The sequence below is a fragment of the Montipora capricornis genome, chromosome 10 (assembly GCF_036669925.1).
Source record: "Montipora capricornis isolate CH-2021 chromosome 10, ASM3666992v2, whole genome shotgun sequence".
In the NCBI taxonomy this organism is placed as follows: domain Eukaryota; kingdom Metazoa; phylum Cnidaria; class Anthozoa; order Scleractinia; family Acroporidae; genus Montipora; species Montipora capricornis.
The window spans coordinates 38,333,621-38,355,355 of record NC_090892.1 but is presented as its reverse complement, the minus strand read 5'-3'; the positions used below and the strand labels follow the sequence as shown (position 1 = coordinate 38,355,355).

The following is a 21,735-nucleotide window of genomic DNA, read 5'->3' as shown; positions in this document are numbered from 1 at the left end:
AAGTTCAGAGAACGAAGTTTAATGATGTTACCAATTCGACAACTAAAAAGAGATCACCTTGGATATGACCGACTTACCTTTTCAAAAGGTCCTACCCAATGGTTTCCACACATGGGGTTCTTTATGGTTCCACCAACAGGTTCCAAAACTGGGTGTCCCTTTTTTCGGGTCCAAATGTTTCTTTCTTCCGTGAACACCTACCACTACATAATCTTGCGTCCTAACCTTGTAAGCGTCCTCCAACCTATCTATGCCAAACTGTTTTCAGTTGTAGACTTCTTCATTTTGCAGACATGGGCGAGACAGTAAACTCACCCAACGGCGAATTTATGTGTTCCTTTGATGTCCGTGTCACTATTTACTAATGTCCCCAATGGATGAAACTGTTCAGATTTGCCGTTGATAAGCTGTATGCCCTCACAAATCCACCTAGAAATACCCCGAATGGTCCTAAAGATTTGCTTCTTTTTTGCAACAAAGAAAGAGTCCATGCCAGGGTCAATACTATGAACAGATTGATGGTGTCGCAATGTGCTCTCCACTTGGTCCTGTTTTGGCGAACATTTTCATATGTGATTTTGAGGGAAAATGGGTAGGAAGAACATCAATCGCCTACTTATATTTGGTTCGGTATGTGGACGATACCTTTACTCTTTCAAGAACAAAGATGATGCTTTGAGTTTTTTAGATTACAAGATGGACACTGCCAATATTCGGCATTTGATCCAATGTATCAACAGCCGCACATCATGGTCAACAGCAAAGAACTCAAACCACTAAAGGGAGATAAGTACTTGAGCTCTTCTATGACATGCACCTTAATTAAGTCCTATTGAATGGACGAAGTAGGTACATGATAAAATCTACCGGGGAGAGGAAAGTCACACGAGCCATCGTCGTGATTCCGGGTCTAAATAACCTAGATCACGGCACCTGCGCTTAGTGAGGACAAGATTAAGGAATTGCAGAATTGAACCTATAGGATATGAACAATTGACTTTTCAGACTACTTCTACCTAACTACGTATTGAAACGAAGACACCAAATGAGAGCCTTAGCGTTCACGGGAGATAATAACAGTTTCCTTGTCTGTCATTTCCAAGGAAATGTCATTAAAACAACAGAAACGAATTTGGCAAACTACGGGAGTGATTTATAACAAACAACGCGAATCAACTTAACAAAATATAAGTAAAAAAACTAGGACATCAGTCACCCAAGCGCGTTGTTAATTACCATATGCGACTACAATGACATCAAAAACGACCAATTTGTTGGCGTCATCTGTCTATGGCCTCCCACGTAATAAATTGCAATACTAGATCAATCAATCAACGTGGGACTGCCTTTGTTGTGCGACAACCGTCGGAGCAACTTGTACAATCTTTACACCTCGGCCGATAGTTATCCTCAACATCTGAGCAAACCTAGCCTGAAAGAAAATTCAGAATCCAAACAGAGTGGGTGCATGAGGTAAGCCGTCATTTACATTACTTCTTACTTGGGTAAGCTTTGGACATTTCACATTCCCTGCCTTTTTTTTATAAAAAGTGGCTAAGTGCATCCTCGGTCTCTTAGGAACTGACAAGTTAAATTTCATGTCCAATGTTGATGTGCACGATATCGCATCACCGATGCATTGGTAAATAGTCAACGCAGGGCCCAGCGAACAAGACACGGTGACACGATTTTTTAATCCGGTAAAGTACACATGGTTCTGAGTTTTATCAGGAAAAAGAAGGAGAGCTTTTGCAAACTGCTTGCTGGTCTTTCGAGTCTCCCGCCATGCAAATTCCTTATTATTTTCATACTGACAGTCACGAAATAATAATGTGGCCTCTCTCTCTGGTTTCTGTACAATCAGGAGGACGTCACAAACTGATTCTCTCATCAGCGTCGATTTGATCTACTCAGGGGCACCCAACGAGAATATAGTTCAAAACCATTTTTTTTAAACATAGCATTGTTTACCGTATTTTAGTATTTAAATTGTAGATATAGGCATATTTTTATCCGCTACAAATTTTTCATCTGTTCGGATTTCCTCGCTGAAAGTCTAGTGGTCAGAAAATTATAGGGATGAAAACTTATTTTTTCGAAAATTTTAGCCAAAAAAAAAGGCTTCCGAAAATTCTAGGTGACCTTTTTAAGGAAAAAATCCGTTAAAAATGGGCAATTATACCATTTTTTAGAAGTTCGAAAATCCTAGGACAGGCAGGCAAGCAATAAATCTTACAACAAATGTTCCGAAAATTCTAGATCTCAAGTCGTCTTCCGAACAGATATTGTCCGAAAATTGACATTGGGTGCCCTTGTCTACTAACTATGCTGTCAGCGACGAACACAAAGGCTTTCAATACATATTGCATTCTCAATGCCTCCTGTATTTTCAGTGTATTATGCCACAGACATTAATATTTTTGTATGGTTGTTCGGAATTGGCGATCAGTTTGTCGGCTGTTGTTTCTGGCTGTTTGTGACAATGAGCTTTTACAGAGTAGCCCACCGACTCTTTTCAGCTCATGGCCATAAATAAAACGTTTTAAATGCCGGGCTAATTTCGATGTATGATTCCACAGGACTCCATAATACAACATAGACTTCGTTAGACTGGCTCTAGTAAAGGGCAAGATGTCACCTTACAGCTTTCTATAAATGAGGACACAAAACAAAAACTACTCAATGCTTTGCTCTGACAAAGGAAGAGACGTCACCTCACAGTTTTCTTTGAGGCGGTCAATGCATCAGTTGGTTCCGGCCAAATTTTGGCGTTTTATTCTTAACGGATGCAGCACTTCATATTCTCAGGAAAAACTTCCCTTAATCCTGATCACTTTGTTTGGTACTCTTCGGCACCAACCAGCGCCATGTTCTCATTCATAACGGGCTTCTTTGCTCTAGTACCGCCGAGGACATGGACCCCATTAGCGCTGAAGCGTTTCAATTCCTTTAAGGCTTTCTAAATGACAAGGATGTCTCACATTGTCTGGGTAAGTGAATAAATAATTCCTTTAAGACAGCACTCTTTGAGGTTACAACTTCGAAACGAGATCTGACGAGAATTACTTTAATTTTAAACCGCACATTTTTATGGCGGGTTACTTTCTTCGGTTTCACGATGGCTTATTCAAATAATATTTAAAACATATTGCACCACAGTCTCAGTACCTTTCAGCTGTACTTCACATATTCGGCGCAAGAATCAATAGGCAACTTTCTATATTCTTGAATTGTTTGCCGTCTTCTCAAATAACGTCTCGTTTCTATGAAGAAGGGAGTTTACTCTTTTCGAAAATTTGGTTATGTTGGTGAAGCACCATGGCAGCTGCGCGTCGTTTTGTGAAACCTCTTTCAGTTGCCGTTAATTTTCTTATGTACACAGAAATATTGTTTTTCTATTCTTAACAAGGCAGCAGGCAACGAGGGCTGTCTTTGTCAACGGTTTTCCCAACGATATTAAACAAGAAAGAGTAGCTTTTTGCGCATAAAAAATAAATATTTACGTTTTTTTACATTATCACAAAAAAGGCTAAAAGTGGAAGTGCACTTTCACTGTATAAAATCATCGGGTTGCCGGTTTCAAATGTTCTTAGTCTCAAAAAAATGTGAACCAGAAAGATTTTTCTGTGTGTATAAGTAGACGATATGGTGCAAGACATTCTGCCAAGGAGGTGAACCAAGTGACCAATGAAAAACAAAGCCTATAGACACTCTGTTTATTTAATAGATAGACTTAAGGCAATCAGCTGTTGAAGATATCCGTTTGTTTGGAGACACAGAGCCACAGAGCAAAGGCTCAGATTATACAATCTACTTCTCTTCCAACAAGTCTAGGGGAATGAGATTTGAAAACGCAGCATTCGCAGAGGTACCTGCAAATTGATCTTCTTTTTTGGGGGGTTTAGCGTTTTATTAGAGAAGAAATAGGTGGCCATTGTTTCATACCTACTGTGTAGGACATGACGCAAGGCTTCAAGGAATTCCAACGAAACGAAAAAAAGGCTAAACTACTGAATCCGCGCAACTGCATAATGTGTATAGCGTAACTTCTTTAAATATCTTGAAATTCGACGTCGCCAACCTCAAAGCAACGTAGAATTGACCATAGTTTAAGGGAAGTGAAAGTGAAAGAAAAAAAGCGAGACAAACATAGTAAGATGACACATCAGTAAAGCGCAATAAATATATTTGCTGATCTTCTCAAAACTTGATGCAACTGGTGTTAAGTTACAATTGCAAAGCTGATGATTTGAGAGACGTGTTTTAATCATCTCATGTATTTAAAAATATAGGCGAAAAAAACATTTTAGCTTTTGGTCATAGATACGCGTTTTGGCAGACCTGGAAAAGACTTGTTATGAAATACCTGCGATAGTAAGCTGTCATAGGCAGTTAAAATTATGGTGATTTGGGCTCCCCACGATACATGGTTACCTGGCGTCTTAATCATAATTCACAATCGTAAGAATTCAGGAAAATTTGCCGTCTGTTGTTGTATTTGAATGAAAAGTGAAGAGGTTTACCGCAAAAAATTGTTCCAAAGCCATGAGAACGAAACAATGCCACAGGGAACCAACGCTTGCTTGACGTGTAATTTTGGTTTGACAGCAGCCTGGCCTTTTTTTGCATAAATAACAACTATTCACCGAAGTGGAGGCGGCTAGTGGTGGATATAGTGGCTTGTGGAGGATATTTACTTTGCCGCTTCTCGGCTCGGTAAATGTCCACCACTAGTCACCTCCACTTCGGTGAATAGTTATTTATTTTAGTATATACTAAAACAGGGAGATAATATAGTACAAAAAGATGATCTTAACTCATCATTCCTCCAACGATTACAACATTTTCGGGAGCAAATCCCGCGCGATTTGCTCGGAGGTCAGTAGCCTTTTTTCGATATATTAAAAAGCAAAATACAAAGACAAAGGAAAGTGGATGATATGCAAATATTTTTCACGTTCATTCCAACGTGTTTCTATTGTTTTCAATGTCCTCACTGCCTCATTATCAAGCTGAATGTTTTGTATTTCGAAAATTGCCTACAGCAAAGGATATCCGGAGTTTGAGGATCCAATCAGAGCTCGCTTTGAACGGTATCCACTGTTTTAATATATACTAAATTAAGATAAGAGATTGGCTCTGGACAAAAACTTGTAGAGATTTACGAAACAAAGCAAGCGCTTTTTGATAGAAAAACGAATAGCTACTCTAGCTGCCATGGATCTTTCTTCAGACCACCATTGCCCTTATTCCGTGAAATTTTGAAATTCATGTTCTGAAGAGTATTTATTGCGGCCAAGAAAACATCAGTCTTCATCAAGAAGAAAGGTAGTGAAAGAAATTGACTGACGAATAAATTGGTTCGTGCATGAAGAATAGAGAGATCATTGCCATGCGGGAGCCAGGCCACGATGGATAAGCCACCGTCCAGAGCATAAAATACAGTCCATGTCAAATGTTGGCTATGGTTTTCGTACACGGCTTCTACTTAGAGGAGGCGGTGTGGCCAAGTGGTTTGCACGCAATTGCCCCGGGTTCTAACCTCGTTCTAATCTCTGCTTTGGGTTTGTCTCCGGTTTTCCCGGATTCAACTCTACCACGCTTTGCAAATAACTGGTTGCCTCCTGTCACGTGGGGTTCTTATTAATCATCTTTCTGTTAAGTTTGAATTATTTTTTCAGATTAATAGCTAAGTGCACTTCTACTATAAACAAAGCATTTACATTTTATTTACAATTTTTAGATGTGCTTAGAGTGTGCATATCCACGGTAAAGAGAGCAAGTAATCAAATCTTTGCACAAAGTGAAACTGTCATAGAGTGAGTTACCCACCGGATAAAGTGATCCGACATTTGAAACAACTGGGCCCAGAATGGTAATTCAAATTACCTGAAAGGGCCGTACTGCTGTAGCTATTAATTTTATTTACCATGAAAAGAATCCTAAACAATTAGAAAAGGCTTTAACGTGATACAAATGGCATGAAAAAGCTACGAAACTGAATGCTACGTGATAGTTATACAAAACCATTCCGAGACGTTAATGTTCCCAAAACGAGGCAGATGGTGCCGCTCGTTGAGTAATTCTCTCATTACCTTTGAAGAAGCATAATCTGTCTCAAATTCAACCTTAAAAATGCAAAGAAGGTTGTAACTGCTGGTACACACAAAATTACTGGTCATAATTCCTCAGTTTAGACAATTCGAGCGCACAGGTATAAGCCATAAATGTTTTCAAGAAAAGAAGGCCAAAATTAATCCATCTTAAAACTATTTTAAACTTTTCTTATTGAAGGAGAAATAATTTACAAGTGGGGAAATTAATCAGTCTACAATCCCGGCCAAAAAGATCGTGACACCAAAGCATGTTTAAACCCCCCTCCTCCGTGACAATGTTGATGGCGTAAAAACTGTCGGCCTCCTGGCAAAACGCCGTTCTCTTTGCAACATTGAATAGGGGGAAGGGGTAATCTGCTACGTAACGTGAAGTGTCCTCTTTATTTTTGTCTGAGATTGCAATCCCGGTCAAAAAGATCGTGACACCAAAGCATGTTTGATCCCCCCACCCCCTTGACAATGTTGATGGTGTAAAAACTGTCGGGCTCCTGCAAAAACGCCGTTCTCTTTGCAACATTGAATAGGGGGAAGGGGTAATCTGCTACGCAGCGTGAAGATTCCTCTTTATTTTTGTCTGAGATTGTAGTCTTCTTCATGTGCAATGAGAGTTTACATAGGATTGCTTCTATGTATATAAATAACTACTCGCAGACAGAACTGTTTCGGTCTTCGGGGGCCTCATCAGTGCAGTGCTCATATCTAGGATGGAGGTTAAGCTTATAAAGCCACCCCAAAAGTCCCACACATGTGGTACATCTAAATCACGCCAGAGTGCTCAAACTAGCAAGCTAGTGAGCATGCGCAATTGCCAGGGGCAATCCAATGTAAACTCTCATTTGAATCAACAAGGCTGGAAATCCAACGATGTAGTCCCAAACTAGTAGGATCCGAAGGATACACAACGCTTTACTACAAATGTTAAGTAATTTGAGTATACAGATAGCGAAAGCGAACTACTCACTGATCCATTTGAATGAAAAAATGTTGCCGTGAAAGGGAATCGAACCTGCGTCCCCCTGGACACTAGTCGGGTGTGCTGCAACAGAGCAATAAGTTAGGTAATTGGTCTATATATATATAGACCAATTTTCTTTCAAGGTGACAAGGTAGGGGAGCCTATAACTCCACTTGAAACCAAACTAAGGATCAAGTTAATGATGCACGCGTACGACCGTAGTCAACTTAGCGGATGACAAGGAAGGATCTCGAAGGATACAGGCTAATTTCATTTTAACAGAGAATGTAGGAGAGAGACCCCAACATTTTCTCTCTTCTCCCCACAACATTTCTAACGACATGCAACTAATTCCTATTGAAAAAAATATTTTTCAATGGAGACTCTGTAAGGCCAGGGATGCTTTTTTCAGTTCAAAAGGCAGGACAATTGATCCCAACGGTCTAAATATCCGCGAAGAAACATATTTCAGTTTATTTCCGGTATCTTCTGTTATTTTGGCCGTTACCCTTTTCGTATTTGAATTCAAATTAGTTGCGACTGCTATATTTTATGGCATTTTTCCAGTATTGAGGCCTCCAGGCTCAGGGTTTCTAAAATTACATCACAGGCGCCCTAAGCTCAGTGTGAGCATGGCCGACAAAATATATAAGGATTTGTGTGGGAATCCCGATAAAAACCTTAAGACCACAATTATATGAAAAATTCTCAATTAAAAAGCCAAACCTTATTGCCATCGTGGGTACCTTACTTCCTGTGTGGTTATTTTCCAGATCCGACACGATTTGAGCCATTTCTCAATTTCGTGTTTGTCAACGGTATAATAAAATCCCAAGGCTGGAGACTAAATTCTCAGCCACCAATTTGAGTCTAACATTCCTGGATAAAAGGTTCCCACGGTAACAATTCCACATCAAAATCAATTGACAAAGCTTGAACTTTCATCTCAACCCACCATCAACGCGATAGTAAGGCTCAGTTTGTCATCAGCGGTCGAAGCCGTGGCCACTTTGGGGTGGAATCCTATCACCTGCAATATCACCGCTTATGATCGCTCACAGGACTGCTATTGCGTTGATGGTGGAGTGAGATGAAAGTTCAAGCTTTGTCAATTGATTGTGATGTGGAATTGTGACCGTGGGAACATTTTATCCAGGAATATTTGACTCAAATTGGTGGCACCTGAGAATTTAGTCTCCAGCCTTGGAATTTTATTATACCGTTGACAACCACGAAATTGAGAAATGGCTCTAATCGTGTCGTATCTGGAAAATAACCACACAGGAAGGAAACTACTCACGATGGCAGTTAAGCTTTTTAATTGAGAATTTTTTCATATAATTATCTTCTTAAGCTTTTCATCGGGATTCCCATACAAATCCTTATATTTTTGTCGGCAATGCTCATACTGAGCTTGGGGCGCCTGTGATTACATTTACCCAAAAGTGACTAAGCTGATATCTATAATTGGCTATAAAATAGACTATTTAACAATTATTCCTCGAGCCCGAATGGGCTCTGAGTCAATAGGGTTATTGACTCAGAGGCCATGAGGGCGAGAGAAATAATTGTTTTAGTAAAATCCAACTAGTTGGTCAAAAAAATATCGAGACAAAACATCTTTCGCTAGTTAAAGCTAGACTTTAATTGTTGTTTTGGTTTTCAAAGCCGGCGCTTTTCGCTACTAGTGGGCTATAACAAATAGCCTACTAGTAGCTCAACCAATCAGAACGCAGCATTGATAATAGACCACTAGTTGGATTTTACTAAAAAGGGATAGGGGTTCTGAGAGGCCAGCGGCACATACCCCCCGGAAGAGGAGGGGGTGGGGGTTAAGAATAACAGGAAATGAGGTTTACGATCGCTCATTGTTCGTAACAGTAAGAAACCTTTAATGACATAATCACAGATTGTGCGTTTAGCGCCCACAACTTAATAGGACAGTTTCTTATTCTCACGGTTAGACTGGATCTAGCATCAAATGTAGGCTAATGCGGGAGAAATAATTCGCATGTGAGAAGATTCCCAAGTATTAGCCTTAATTTCATGCTGCATGCAACGCAACCCTTAGAACACGAAACTGGCCTATTGAAAGCAGAGGTGCTATAAACACGTCGCAGAGATCACTAATCAACAAAGATTTAGGACCGCAAAATTTCGCGAGGCTGATAGCAATCTTTAAAACATCTAACATTCATTTATATAAATAGTCGGTTCTAAACCAAGATTGATACCGAGTGTGTCCCACCATTATCGAACAATTCCCTAGATTATCAAAAACCTGGTAGGCCAAAGCGTTTTGGAGGATCACAGTCCACTACCGAGGGCATCGTGAGTTCAGGTAACTGATGTGTCCTACAGTGAATAGCTTTATTGACTGGAAAGACAAATAGCATACTCAGAAGCAGAATTTTACGACATACAACTTAGTGGTTGCATTCCCAATCGCACATTTCAACGTTTTAGCCACTTTTATCAAAACTTGAAGCTGCTTCACTGCACCTTGCCACTTGGTGATACGAAAGACCCAACGTTGACAAAAACACGTGACGAGAGAACTGCGGAATCGATTTCTTGACCGCGTGCTAGTCTTTCGGTTTGTCTTTAATATGAAATGCAATGTACTCACTGTTACAGCCACTTAAAACTTGTTGTCCTAAGACTTTGAGCCGAGGTCAGTTTCATTGGCAAGTGAAGTCACAGGTTCCGTTGCTTCCACTAACGAATGTGACAACAATGAACCCCTAAAATAACACTATCTCGAACCAACAATTTACAATTTCTTCGAAACTACGATTTCATCGGTTACAATTCCAATCGATATTATTCATTTTGCAAAGTAAAAAGCACGTGCTAACATCTCTTTGCTTTGAACTGAAAGACATTGAAAGAAAAACAGGGTTAAACATTCTTCCGCGAGGACTTCACCAGTAACTCGCTTACACTATAAAAAAAAATCATGCCATGGATATAATAACTGATTTTCAGTATTTTGGAGTCGCCCGCAGTTATAGATGGCGAGGGCGGACAATGTTCGGAACCTGAAAGACAAACAAACAAAAATACAAACAACAACAACAACATAAGCCAGAACAATTTAACGTTTTCCATGGGCTGCGTTTCTTCAGTCAGAGATTTTGTCCTAGCCATCTGCGCATTGCCAGCTCAAAACTGACATGGACGTATTTGTTCAAAGAAATTAGTGCATTTGCAAGGAAAATTGTTTATCATATCGACATTTCGAAAACGCAAGCCAAAAGTGCCCTTTGCACTTCAAATATAGCCTTAGTTTCAGATGTCGTGAAGTGGTCGCAAGTCGCTATTTCAACAGAATCTCGAAATTTTTATTTTCAAAAGTTCAAAGAGCGACATACATTATTAAATAACAACTGAAAAGAGGATTCAATATTTTTATTAAAAATACGAATAGGTTCAATAAGAAGTCATTGTTTCTTGGCAAGTTTTCGGAAAGTATGACTAAGCCTCGGTAACAAAATTTAATTCAGTGCGATGAAGCAAACCTGAGATGGATTCTAAATTCGCTACACAACAACTTTGTAAGTACGTATAGAGCTAAACGTGTTAAAAATGTACTTTCCCAGAAAAATTGAATGAGTAAAGAGTTCACATGTAATCAAGTAAAAACTATATCGGCGGAAAAATGAAATAATGCAATGAAAATGGTTGGCTCGTTTTCCGACGAATTTAATGAAAAGGAAGTGACACATTTATTCGGGACAAAGCTATAAAAGTCTAAACAATTTGCCTTATGTTTTGTGATAAAGTTTACGCTTAAAGTTACACAACCCGCTCTTTATACTTTAATATTCCTGTCACGGGCTTTTGGTGTCTATACAATGCTAATTTTGAAAATTTTGGAATTCAGTTTTTCAGAGGCCACTTACAATTTTATCATAAAAGTTTAACACAGAGAAAAGTACTGAATAGCATTTTTATCAAATGTTATATAATTCAATGAATCTTTTGTCGGTAGAACTGCATGCTTACGTATTTCAAGTTCACTAAGAAAACAGTAAATACATCATTTGCCTTATCTTTTGTCAGGTTTACAGCTTTAGTCTTATTTGATTGCACTTAGTGGTATATTTCTTTTCAGTTATCTTGGAAAAAGCCAAATAACAAGAACCACTTTTGTACTTACCAATTTATTTCAAAGAAGGACATGATTTTACTTTTCTCAATCATCGTGCTCTTCAGTAAAATGAACGAATTTGGCAGGACTACTCCCTCATCTCTAATTAAAATATAACGCTGAGAAAACAAAAAGAAAATTGTAGCATAAGGTTGTTAATTAATTTGATCCTGCCTACAAGTCTTCGCCGACGAACAAGGATCATTTCCGCCTCATTTAAATATGAATACAAAACCTTCTTCAAGAAAATTGTTCGCACATGCGAAAGAAAACACAAAATGCTGCTTCAGTAAAGTCTTTTTGCAAAAATCTTACTCTTTATGTGACCAGAGGCTGAGACAAGACCTGTGATCCAAATATAAGTGCATAGGGTGAGCAAAAATCTTGAAAATTTATATATATTTACCATCCTTTGCAAACTTCTATATAGATAGAAAGCCGAGGACGTTTCGTAACACTGGTGCAGTTGTGCCGAAAACGTTAATATCTACGGTCAATATCCTAACAGGTAAACTATTCATGGAAATGCCGAGAAAAACAAGAAATTTAATTAACGTTTAAGTCTGAATTCTTGAAAATTTTACTTTTCGTTGTGCATAATTACTTTGTTTTTCAGGGAAAATATCCCTGGGTCTTGAAAGTTGTTTCACTGTTACACATTCAGTCAAAATTCACTCAACGAGAGAACCACCTCTACGTGGTTTCAATCTGGCCTCCTAAGGTACCTCGTTAAAAAGGATGTTATTAATATTTTATAGCTCAGCCACACGATTTAGAAAGAAAATCAATTTCGAGTTAAAGGTATTTTTCTCTGTTACATATTCAGTCCAAGTTTCACTCAACAAGAGAACTTCAATTTGGCCTCTTAAGGTACCCGTCATTTACAAGAATGTTACTAATATTTTATAGCTCTATTTTACGATTTAGAAAGAAAATCAATTTCGACTTAAAGTTATTATTTCTATGTTGCACATTCAATCCAAAATTGACTCAACAAGAGAATCACCCTTACGTGGTTTCTACTTGCCCTCCTAAATATAAGGTACCTCATTAAAATGAATGTCATTAATATTCTATAGCACAATCTTACGATTTACACTTAAAGAAAATTCAATTTTGACTTTTTGAAGAAAAAACGAGGTCGCATCTTTTTGCAGTGACTAAAAATAGTTCTCTCAAGGGCATGTGAAGAACAGAAATCTAGAATATCACGCAAGCACTCTTTACTTGACAAAAACCCTACAGCTATTAGCCAATACAAAAAATGCCATAATACTCTTTCTTTGTCCCTCCAAAATTTTGCATAAACAAAGATTGTCTCCAGTTTCTCTTGGGACCATTTAAGTCCCAAGAGAATATAAGACAATGCTTATGCAAAATTTTGGAGGAACAAACAAAGAGTATTATGGTATTTTTGATATTTGCTAATTTCTAATCTTGGATATATCATGTATTTCACGAACAAGACTGAAACTATCCTGGGTGCAATAATGTGACGGTATGTGGGGTTGTAGTAGACGACATACATACTTAGCTAGCTCGTAATTACAAGATCCTATAGAGAAAAAACTATAGGTCCGAAAGAAGGCATTGAATCCAGTCCACGCGGGGCATACACGTCTCTGGTGGTCCGTAAATTCTCGCGGGAAGTGAACCGGAGGGAAAAATCTTCGAGTAAACGCTTGCATCCAAAAGTCCATTAGCCTTAAGTTTCCTCAATAATCGTTGTAGGTGACTGTCTTGTAACAACTTCCTCGATACGCTTAAATTTGGTGGTGTCCAACTAATTTGGTCCTGTGCATCTCGGCGCGTTTTGTGAGTTCTACCAACGAACGCACTTCATAATCAATGATGACTCCTAGACGTATGCCTCGTAACGTGATGAATCATGGAATGGTCAAGATTCCGTTAAATATAGTATTCCAATTAAACGAGGCATTGCGATGCATGTGGCCTCTACGAAAGGCAATCATGGCAAATACCGTATATCTCGATGGTCTCCCATCCAGATACCAACCCACCCAACAGAGATTAACTTCAGGGAACTTTTGTCATAGAAGCATCTCATTCGAAGTTGTCGAAGGATACACACCTTTGTCGACCTCGTTACAAAATCAAAAATCCATTACGCTCTTTTTGAAAAACAACGTGAACAAATAAGCCCCTTTGTCAAAGTGCATCACCCTACAGCATTTTTTCAGCTTCGGAAATACAAAAAAAACCTTATTCATGCTTTAGCTTCGTATTGACAAACGGCACATTTTATGGTGTAATTGTTCCTATGCTACAAAACGGTCAAAGTTTCAGATGGACCTAAATTGTTTCATCAACAATTTCACCTTAACAGAACAAAAGTAGGGTCCAAAAATAAGATCGCCAACGTTGTATTATTTGTAGAGCCAGCTCGTTTTCTCTCAATTTCTTACTACATGTAGTAAAATGCTTATCCCGCGAAGAAGCTTGCACATATGGCCTTGTACAATCATCAGCCACGATAATTATTCATGCAGCGTTAACGAAATCGGATAGTTTTGTATAGAAAATGCTGAAAGCGCACGTACTGGAGAGGCTTTAAAAACTACACTTTAAAAATATTCTCAATCAGTTTATTCACGTAGCAAGACAACTAACTGGCTATTGTATCATTGACTGAGCAGCGACCTGGCTTTTAAATGAAATCGAGTCTGGATTGACCTTTCTCACCTAAAATAGTTAACGATAGAACTGTATTATTTGCCTGTAAAAAAAAGCGCCTCATGTTGCCATTTATTGGACAGATCACTTAAGAACTTAAGACGTACCTGCAAAATGACAACCTTGGGTTGAAATGGCGAAGGGATCCTCGTAATTATGAGGAAATTTAAGCAACTATCTCTTATATACACCTAAAAGCACAATCTGCCTACTATTCCTAAGACACTTTTGGTCTACCAGGAGAAAGCGCCTTCGTTTCTATCACTCAAAGCATTCCGCGAGCCTAATGCAAGCCGAGCGATACCACTCCCACTTTATTCAAGATGTTTCATGAATAGGTCATCTCAAAAGCACGAGTGGACTAATTGTTTTATTGAAAAAAGCCCACAAATTATGGATAAATCTTCCCTACTTTATTTTGTAAAGGCAAAAAAACTTATGCATACGGTTACTGATGTTTGTAAAGCATGGTGTAATGGCTCGTATACCATGATAAGCTAAGCAAAACTCCAGAATTGCATCATGCAATAATCTAGTTTTAATACCTAATAATTGATGTTATTAGTGATAGTGCGTGCTTACACAAACCATTGAAGTAGGGAATTTGTCAATCGGCGATGCATGTGTTGCCTGACACAACGACCCCAGCATGGGTCAGGGGCACGAGTATCTTTACACAATAAGCAAATTTCTTTCATTATGTCACTCTGTAACCAAAACATTGCAAAAGTGGACTCAACTACGTACAATTGGATTTGAACTGTGACGTTACACTACTGCTAAAATTTGGAAAGCTATTCCTGTCCAAAATCGCACCGCTAACAGTACAGGAAATATTTTGCTTTTTAATATTGCAATACGTATCTTTTTTTACAATTGTCTAAATGTATATGTCTTATTTTTATTTTTGTGGCATGTCTGAAACATTTGGCTGCAACATATGTGCAACGGCGCTGCAAAACGAGTTTCAGCAGGCGTTGCACCGTGTAACAAGGCAAAGGTCAAAACTTGTTCGGGAACAATGAAACTGGTCTCGAAATGTTGTTACCACATTCCCGCAAAACAAGTTGAATACTAGTTCCATGGCCTTGGCCGGTTTCTGATTGGCTTATGCAGCGTAGCTTAATAGGACAGAGCGAGACCAGTTTCACGAAGTGGTGTTACACGGTGAAACTCTTGCTTTTATCACCCTTGCGATCGTTGTGACCGTTGCAGAAGTAGAAAGCGGTTCTACTTTTCGAGAAACTTGTCACGAAACCGACCATGTTACACCACTGAAACTTGTTTCACAGTGTCGTTGCACAAACGTTTCAGATAAAAGTTTCAACGTGTAACCGCAGCGGCTTTAGCTTTGACCATGTGGAGATGAGCTACTTTGAGAGGGTGGGTCATTTGAGTAAATTTTGAGAGTATGTACACGGTGTAGTGAATTATTCATAATGGCCAGAAACTTTAAAAAAAGTGGAGATGGATAATATGTAATGTTCACTAAATAACATCGAAATTTGTTTTAGAACTAGCCATATCAGTAATTCCCCCTTTAAGAGATTCCCTATTTTAGTAATTTCCCCTTTTAGAGATTACCTATTTTAGTAATTCCTCCTTTTACAGATTCCCTATTTTAGAGATTCCCCGTTCCCCATTCCCCATTCCCCGTTCCCTACTTTCCCGTTCCCATTCGCCGATTCCCATTCCCAGTTTTAGAAGAAGCCAATTTTGTCTGTCTCAACAAATTTAATGTTCCTTGATTCTGAAAATTCCCTAGCTGTTGATCTCAATCCTAGATCAATGCATTGCAAAACACTTTTGGCTTTCACATAAACAAATGTGTTTCCTCAACAGTCCTTTAAATTAAACATTATATTCGTAATTTTTGCCATCAGCCATGCAACTTTCATGAGTTTGTAAACGTAAAAAAAAAAATTTCAAGAAAATATGAAAAAAAATTAATTCAGTTTCTTGAATACACTCACAGATCTAAAAAAGAATAGATCAGAATAGGAATTCATTGGATTGCCGTCGTTTTTCTTAGTGAGCTTGCAAACGTAACGAAGATATCAAGTTATGCTCTTTTCATAGTTATATTACATGGACGAATTTAGCTTTCGTTCACAGCTGCAGCCGTTGAAATGTCATGAAAACATTTGCCAATTTCATTAAATGTTGACATGCTTTTTGGTCTTTGCTCATTTTGAACACCGTTTGACAGGTTTCGCACAATACTAATAACATAAAAAATATATCAAAGATTATATACAAAATGAAGGCAAAGAAGTACTTCAAAACATCGCCCAGAATTCTTGACCTCGTAATCACCGAACAGCACCGAATGGGAAGATAGAGAGTGCCAATCTTTTTATATTCTGTGACAGTTCATTAAAATCAAGTTATTAAAATGTTGTAGTCCTGATTTGTCAAACAGCGGAAGGTGTCACTAGCCAAAATATTTGCAGATGGCACTTTGCCCCGCTGAAGAAGGCATTGCTATTAAACATTTAAGGCTATTTTTTTGCCTCGCGTGTTTAAAAGAGGCACGGTATACACGCAAGTGAAACATGATGTCATTGAAGAATGAAAACTGCAGTTAAACATAAGAAAGAAAAGGAGGCTTAAACCCGGAACTGTGAGGACACATATTTTTCCTGCGGCCTAAGGTAAGATCCTCCCGTAATCGAGGCACGAGAACGGATAGATATATTTTACAGATCATACACCATCCATACAATCAATTATTCGCGACCTCTTCGCTTTCTTGTTTTGAAACGTCCTTTCATCATAGTTAGGAAGAACTTTAAGTGTAGCTGAGATCGACTGTTTAGAAAGTTAACCAGGTTTTGGCAGTCTATTGGAGGCTGAAACAAAACAAAATTTCAACCTAAAAAACACAAAATACCATCTACCTTTCATGTTACCTCACACATCAGCGTAGCAGTAAGAATTTCACTAAAAAAAAAAAAGAAACAAAATCTGGCAACTGCATAACACATACCGTTTTATAAATTTATTTTCATAAAGTTAAGAATTTATTTAAGGAAAAAGCATCTCTCGCTTTACAGAAAAATTTTATATCTACGAGTAGTCATACTACTGAAACCAAAAGAAAATGCCCTTCTATAACACGTGGACCCTTGTAGACGATTCAAAATTGAATATCTACTGCACATTTTTATGTTAAAAAATAATCGAAATAAAAGAATGAATTTTAAGAAAAAACGATTTGCAAACTTGGCGTGTAAGTTGGGGTGATTTTTCACAACGCCTTGAATGGTTAAATATTGAATCGATTTTAATCTATTGACCTTCAAATTATTCATGATCACAAACAGTAGATCATTTTAAAGCATTTTAATCCTTTTTTTGTCTGTCGTTTAGGAACATTGGAATCATCGGATAATAGAAAGTCGACAACTCTTATAATACTGGCTCTTTTAATTACAAAAAAAAAAAAAAAAGCAAGCTATTTCTGAGAAATTATTGCTATTCCTCGACAAATATCACGATAAACTAGAATCTTTTAGGATATACTCTTGATCCAGGCAATCTTCATCTATCAGTATGAAGTTACAATTTCACTCAACCGTTTCACCCAGCGATTTGCAATCATACCAAGAATCAAACACATTTCTGTCCCTATACACAATAAAATTCATATCGGCAATAAAAACCTGTGATTTGTGACCACGCCCATTGATTTGTGGTTTGTTGCTACATACAGCGAAGTCCATCTTAAAAAAAATAAAAAGGTTGTCTCGCAAAACGTTTTCATCTAACACGGTTTCAGACTCTAAGGCCATCACTGTCGACAATATAATGGAGTGGAAATTAACGTGGGTTGGGTTTCAAGACATTCCGTGACCGTTTAAGGCTTCTCATCTAACAACAAATACATGTCAAAGTAATTGTCAAAAAGTGAGCGAAAGAGTCATGGAGAGCGACAACAATACCACCTCGTAACCAGATATTAATCAAGTTTTTTTTTTTCTTTAGTTGGAGGGAGGGTTGACGAGTATGCTGATCTCTTGTACTTGCTATAATACTGTTTTCAAAGCAATCGCCATCATGTCTGACAAAGGTGTCAATTGACAAAGGCAGGAGACCATGCTTCGGAGCTTGCTTCTCACATGCAAGCCCTATGTGTCAACCGCTGCACGTATCTTTCTATTATAAGAACGCGAGTTCTTCGACTCTGCATGCACTGTTTAGAATAGTTATGGTCAAACGAAGACAAAAATAGCCCAAACAATATATGAACATGACGCAAATTGAAGTAAATTGATGTAAATTTGAGACTCCTTGGTAAGGGTTAGTTCTAACAATATAAATATACGCGAAAAGATTGACTCCAGGATATATATCGAGCGTTAACGGTTATCCCTCTGACAAAAGGCTAACGCTCGCAACGTCAGCTCATATATCATGCTTACTGTGATTAAGTTACTTGCATAAACTCGTTTGATAAAGTCAAATTTTCGTGCTTTACACGCTACCGACGCAGCACTACAATTTCTTGATATTGGTCATCGAGCTGCTGCGGGAGTCTCATTCGCGGAAAATTCTATCTAGACGGATTATGCGTCTTTAGTAAAAAAAACGGCCAATCCTACAACACAATGGAATACAATTGTGACAAAGACGAGCAAGGCAGTATCTTAATTAAAACACTGCTCAGGTCTATATACAATTCTTTCGTATATCATTCAAAATAACTAGGCCAAACATAATGTTATTGCGTTCGAGGTCAGGAGAACGCATCCTAAACTATACTCACGAGAAGCCTGGGTACGAGCATTTGGCAGACAGAATCTCGATTGTTGGGCGGGAGGGCAGGGTACCGGAAAGGGAAATATGTCACGGAGCTTCGATCTGGCAAGGTGCGCACAGACTGGGCACGAGCATTTAGCGGAAAGAATCTCGACTTTTTGGGAGGTCGGGCAATGTATTGGAAACACAAGTACGTCACAAAACGTAAATTGGGCAGGTGCGCACGCTCCAAACGACAAAAGCATCATTGTGATTCTCGACCTGCCAACTCACATGTAAATAAAAGAAGAAAGGAGGCGATATTGGTCACTCTTGGGACTAAAGAACACTGTACTTCTGATGCCATTTGGTTGCCGTTCTGGTTATTGTCTGTCAAATCATTTGAAGTATATCTTGTTCAAATTAATGTCACACTACTAACTGCAGATAAATGGATTTGCCAACTTCAGTACAGTAATTCAAGAGTATAATAAATTGTTGTTGTTGTTCACAAATACAAAATTGAATGCCTGTATAGGTTTGACTATTGACCAAAATACGGTGTTGGCTCTTCACTGTGAACGAAAATTGTTCTGAGATTTTGCCATATTATCTGAACCAGCGGGCGATGTTTAAGAGTAAAGCTCTCTCGTTAAACTTCAGAAGTAACATATTGCTTGACAAAGGACAGTTGTAAATAACTACAGTAGTAGGTTTTGTCTTGGCAAGTTCATTTACCAATAAGTTCCCTTCAAAACAGCTGAACAGAGCAATCAATTTATTGCAATCTATTTGATGATCTAATCTTTAGCATAAAAAAAAAACAAAACAAAACAAAAAAAAAACAAAAAAAAAAAAACGATGTTTTTCCCTATGCTCATGACTCCGCGATCTAGTCTGCGCATGGAATGTCACCACAGAAAAACGCATGACGCATGCATACGTAAAGCCATGCACTAGGAAGCCTTTGATAGTCGTAATCCAATTAATCCATGAGCTGTCTCACAGGAGCCTTTGAATGAAGCTGGAAACATATTACCTGACCTAGCAGCTCATTTTGTGCATATATGTATTGTCATAACACCTAATGAAACAAGAAAAAAACAATTTTTTAATGGATCATTTCCTACAGAAAAAAGCGAATCGTTTTCACAGGATTACTATCAACTGATAGCACTTTTAATGAAAGAAAGAAAGAATGAATGAATGAATGAATGAATGATGAATTGCTTAGTGTGCTGTGTCACTTTTTATTATATGGAGGAGAGTGTTTTACTGGGAACTAAACCACTCGTATATTCCATACGACACTTCATCCGGGACCCTTTTTTTTATAAAGTCCAGCCGTATTTGTAAAACTTGACTACTTTGAAACACAATAAAATCGGAAATATTCAATATTTAGTCTCCATATAATAAAAAGAACATTACACGCTGGCTCGAAGATATGAATTTTATGTTCTCGTGGCAAGAACAATATCTCACTCGTTCGCTTCGCTCACTCGTGAGATATTGTTCTTGCCACTCGAACATAAAATTCATATCTTCTCGCCACCGTGTAATATCCTCCATGTATGTAATCCGCCCGGTGAACTTTGTAACCTGGTCCATCAGCATGTATTGCGGGCGCATGCAAGGGCGAACTTTGAACTCCGAACCGCCATATTGAACTGAAAAACAGTTTCCTTATGTTATTATTTCGTTGAGCCGTTCCATTTACCCAGATTTTTATAGTTTATTTTAAAATGTGACTGGCTTTTAAGCCAATCAGTTTAAAAACTGATTTACCCTTACACAGGTTGGGAGCTTGCTCGAGTTTACTTCGGTGAGATTTAAATATGACTTAAAAGCTGTCACGGTATTAAGCCAAAACGTTCTTAAGGTCCCGCAGGGTATATACCGCATGTTTCTTTTTTCAAGCCTTTCCTATGTTTCTTATTTCACGAAAAGCTTAAAAATATGTCAGCAAATAAAAGGAAAGGAAGCAGAAAAAATTTAACGACACTAGTCTTTCTGCAATAGTAAGCAATCATTAATTTGCCTTTACAGCAATTAACAAGAAAATTTCACTCGCATATTTGAAAACGGAGTGAAATGCTTGAAGAAGACATGACTTTGTATCTTCTTTGTTCTCAATTCTGTTTTCAGAATGATCATAATTCTTAATCACGATAAGATCTAGAGTTAACAAGCCACGGCATGTGTGTGTGTTTTTTGTTTTAGTGACTGTAAAAGTTCAACAGTCTGATACTATAAAGGAAATTGGAATTCACTTCGTTTGCATTTTGCAAAGACAATTTCACAGTAAATATGTCATGGTCAAATAGCTTAAAAACAAAACATTTCTAACAGTTTCCTTAAAAGGGTACATACTTTTCTTGAGTTTAAAAACCTAGAAAGGCAAAACAACCCTGTTAACATGATACCAATAGTTTTGAATCATAAATGAGAAACCTTCTCTGTATTATTCCAAATATATTTCTGAGAGCCCGGCAAAAACATAGTTGCAAGAAAATGTCGGATATTTTCGTTAGCAACACCGAGTGCGAAAATACTTTTGAAAAGATGACGTACTAGCACTTCCTTGGACACGGCCTTCACGCAAAACAATGACTCTTCCGTAGATGCAACAGAGTTTATTTTCATTTTTCAAACTATCAATCCATCTTTACCCAGCTAGGCTTCCATTGGTTTCTCGATTTGAACATGATTACGAAGTTTGAAACGAACAGAAGTTATTTCCGCTACGTAGCGAAATATTCAACGGCAAATTGTGTTGCTCAGTTGTACAAGGGAAAATAGTTTTTGCTCTCTCTTCCGACGTCCACAATAATTGCTTTTTCCAGAAGAGAAACAAACTGCAGGAAGCCTTTCAATGCCCACATTACGCTTTGACAGTTTGGGTGTTCTACACCTTAAAGGTCCATTGGCGATCAATACAAACTGATATCGCTGCTTTTATTTGTCATAGGCTAGCTTACACAAGAACACAAAGACAGGCGAAGAGGCAAGGGTAAGTTAAAAAGCTCTAAAATTGTATTTTCTATGTTAATTTTTCAAAAAAAAAAGGCCTTAAA

At 38.1% G+C, this 21,735-nt stretch overlaps 1 protein-coding gene across 11 annotated transcripts in view; it reads left to right on the top strand.

Annotated features, from left to right (window-relative positions):
• The window catches only part of LOC138019775 (probable G-protein coupled receptor No18), a 57,372-nt gene that overhangs the window by 25,583 nt on the left and 10,054 nt on the right, over nt 1-21,735 (top strand). For 5 of the 11 annotated variants that reach the window (XM_068866652.1, XM_068866657.1, XM_068866658.1 and 2 more), the window contains one exon: nt 21,630-21,671. Coding sequence is in view for 2 of the 11 variants with exons in the window: in XM_068866664.1 (XP_068722765.1) it covers nt 21,630-21,671 (42 nt within the window). In the remaining 9 variants the exon portion in view is untranslated. Of the gene's footprint in view, nt 1-1,163; nt 1,474-1,630; nt 1,701-2,579; nt 2,991-3,756; nt 3,869-11,573; nt 11,596-16,349; nt 16,573-21,629; nt 21,672-21,735 lie in introns of those variants that run through there. The other 6 variants (XM_068866655.1, XM_068866656.1, XM_068866660.1 and 3 more) reach the window with 6 other exon arrangements.